At 41.1% G+C, this 3534-nt stretch overlaps 1 protein-coding gene across 1 annotated transcript; it reads right to left on the minus strand.

Moving 5' to 3' along the window:
• Positions 1-858: 858 nt before the first annotated feature.
• On the minus strand, positions 859-2295 carry LOC104433218. The gene is made up of 2 exons (XM_010045902.3): positions 1498-2295; positions 859-1228 (listed from the first exon to the last, which is right to left on the minus strand). Exons 1-2 carry the CDS (start codon positions 1727-1729, stop codon positions 1044-1046), a joined length of 417 nt encoding a protein of 138 aa, XP_010044204.2. The 5' UTR covers positions 1730-2295; the 3' UTR covers positions 859-1043.
• Positions 2296-3534: the final 1239 nt, after the last annotated feature.

The following is a 3534-nucleotide window of genomic DNA, read 5'->3' on the forward strand; positions in this document are numbered from 1 at the left end:
TGATCCAGAGGATACAGCCTAATTCTCGAAAGAAAAAAGAGGGTACTATCAAAAGAATCATGTTAAAGAATGTTCCCAAGACATTTATTAAGTTACATAATTTGGAATAATCCAACCTCCAATGCTTGATTGTGCATGAAACAAAGACAATCAGTGCAATTGAGATCATAAATTTTCCTTAACTAGTTGCTTAACAAGTGCCTCTCGCCAGCAAAATCACCACCGAAATTTATATTCTCAAGGCGCATCTCAAATTCAACTAAATAAATAAAAGAGCAAAACAAAACAAAAGATAGAAAACTGAGAGGTACGAAAAGCCTATTTTCACTTCTCAAACATTATTCTATCTAAGCCCATGTTCAAATGACAGGATTTTTGCAGCTTTGATGCTACAATCCAAAAGAACTTTCGGCTTATGACATCAACACCAGCTGGAACAAAACCCTGACCTCCCCCACCACGCTAGTGGTCCTCACATGGAGTCATGTGATTCATCCCATAAATGGCAGAGGGAATTCAGCTCGGATACCATATCTAACCATCTGATACACACGTTTATTCAAGGACTAATAAGAAGATTGCAATTACAAAAGTTCAGGCTGCTCAATCAAGACTATATTATAATCATCAAGAAGTCAATAAACCTGAAGAATTATGAGCATACATGCCTCTTCCTGGTTCAGACTCGGAACCTCATGGGATATAACATACACGGACCAACAAATTAGTGATCCTGAGAAATTTTGAGCATACATGCTTCTTCCTGGTTCCAGCCAGAAAGATTTTTTTGCGAAGCAAAAATATTAAGATGCAACTAAAACCTACAGAAGCAGAGTATTGTGTGGGCGAAGCTCAAAGTAAATTCAAAAGCAACCAAAGCAATTTTATTCACTGGAAAGAAGTCTTCTGATCAACCACCATAACAAGGATTCCGAGAAATACCAAGAATGGTAAGAACAACATGACCAATTTGACCAAAATTAGAACGATAACAAGCCACTCACGACCATGAATAGGCCAATCACCTAATAAAGATGAATCTCTCAGTGGGAAGATACTTTGAGACTGAAGGACTTATTGATCCACGACTTCCAGCTTCCATTGCCCTTCCTCGCGATGCCAGCATCAGGGGACCTCCGCTCATCAGCCACCACGTCCGTCTTCGGTTTCTTGCACAGAAGGAAGTTCCGAGCTCCGGGCGACCCGATCATATCCCATGGACTCAGAGCTGAAACCAATCACAAAAATCGTAAGAATCATAAGAGTCATATACCCAATTGCAGGATTACCACAACAGTCTCAATATACCGACAAACTGAAATTAAAAATTTTGGGCTCTACTGAATTAATCTGTAAACCAAATCTCAACACAGACTCGTACGACGTCAAATTCAACGAGGAAACAGACAACCCATTCATATACTTTTTTCAGTTCCACGCATCATAACTCAATCAGGCATATTTTCACACCCCCAAATTTGTTCCCACGTAACGCACCATCTGATCCAGAAGTTGGGCAGTACAGCAAGAAATCGTTGAGATCCGAGCCCAGGACGGGGAGCCTCCCCTCGCGGGCGTAGGTCTTGAGGGCGGTGTCGATGACGGCGGCGACGAGCTCCTCCTCGCCCACCACGAACCGGATCGGGCCGGCGCTCCCCAGCACGTTGATGCTGATGAGGAGCCTGTTGCCCTTGGCGCTCTGATTCTTCTTCTGCTTGTAGAGCAACATCTTTCGCGACCGACCCCGAATCCAAACAGTCTCAAAGAAACCCAAAAACAAGAATTAACCAATCCCGACGAAGGAAGGAAGGAAAAGGAAGGACGGGATCAAGAGCGCGACCCGGAGAGAGAGAGAGAGAGAGAGAGGCAAAAATCGGGAAGCGATCTCGCGGGGAATCAAATGGGGGGGTCTCAAGGGTCGACGCCGAGGCAGCGGTAGTACCAGCCCTCCTTGCAAGAACCGAAGGCGAAAACGAGAGCGCTCGCCCTTGATCGGAAAAGGGTGAGCATGAAATCGCTACCGCCGGCCGAGATTTCCACCATTCACAACGAGTTGGGGCTCCACCGATTGATCCAGAGGAGAAGAGAGAAAGAGAGAGAGAGAGAGAGAGATCTAGAGAGAGAAACGATGGGGGTTGAGGAAGGAGACGGCAGAAGGGGAGGCTTATATGAATGGAGGTGGTGGTGGGGTAAGAGTTAGGGTTTCGTCGCCTTCGTCGTGCCCCCTAAAAATCGAGATCGGGTTTGAGGGGCGGTTTTTTGCTTTTGCGCTTTGCTCTGGTTTGGTTGGGGTGGGGGCTTTTAAAATGAGGAGAGAGAAATGTGGAGACGACGGACAGGGACGATGATGAGGTTTCGCGTGGCGTTCGTTTGGGTCGGGGCGATTTTGGCTTCGGTTCGCGCCGACTAATCGTGGAGATGCCCATCACCCGGCGTTTTCCCAGGTATTTTGACCGTCGTCGCTGTCGCTGGAGGTCCGCGTTTCCCTTTCAGGACATCTCGCCACCCACGCGCTCGTTAACCTTTCTTTTCTAGAATAATTTCCGGTTTTAAAAATCCAAAAATAAATAAATAAATAAAAGAAGTACCCTCTCTGCCGGAAAAGTTAATACAGAAAAAAAAGATACCTCAAAAAATCCAAAATTAATACACCTACTGAGTCGAATTATACGTCATAATTGACATATATATCAGTTTGAGTTAAAAGTGTACTGATTTATGGTTTTTTTTTTAGTATTAATTCAATTTAACGGTAAATTTGTTATAAATGTACAAATTCTTAGTTTTCGATAAATTTATTATAGATGTACCAATTATGAGTTTCTCGTAGTATGAACCAAAAATAAAAGCCGTCAATTTTCATTGGGTCTACACATTCATCTTTGGATTATTAACATTGGAAAGAATTGGATTATGAAACTAGCCTTGAGGACACGTGTTTCTTGTCCGATATTGAATGTGCAAAGATTCCTTCTTCTTTTTTATTTTATTTTATTTTATTTACATTGATAACTGACTTCACAATTATCTAAAGTTATAATGTTGTCTTAATTGAATACTTAATAGATGCCCAAGTACTTACAAACAAATTCTATTTGCCATTCCCAAAAGGGAGCGCACCCACATGTTGAAATGATTTAAAGCTTTTCTTTTTCCTCTTCTTTAATAATATTGTTAACAAGCGGCTTAATGCACTTAATATATATATATATATATATATATATATATAATATTATAATGAATAGTTATTTATTTTCAAAATATCAAGTTGTACGTTTATATCATGGGGACAATTGATACATCGAAAATTTTACTATATTTCCTTGTTTGAATGATTAATGCAATTATATTACAAGAGATTCAACATTGCCAAAACAACGATTTGATCTCTATCGGGTGTAATTATTTCAAATCATGCCATGAGATGATAATTCCTCCATAATCATTTGAATCCCACTAGAATACTTATGCCTAGTCATCACATGAAAAAAAAGAAGAAAAAATCATTGCTCGATTCCATCCGGCTGTACTTCA

Source organism: Eucalyptus grandis, chromosome 2 (assembly GCF_016545825.1).
Source record: "Eucalyptus grandis isolate ANBG69807.140 chromosome 2, ASM1654582v1, whole genome shotgun sequence".
Classification (NCBI taxonomy): domain Eukaryota; kingdom Viridiplantae; phylum Streptophyta; class Magnoliopsida; order Myrtales; family Myrtaceae; genus Eucalyptus; species Eucalyptus grandis.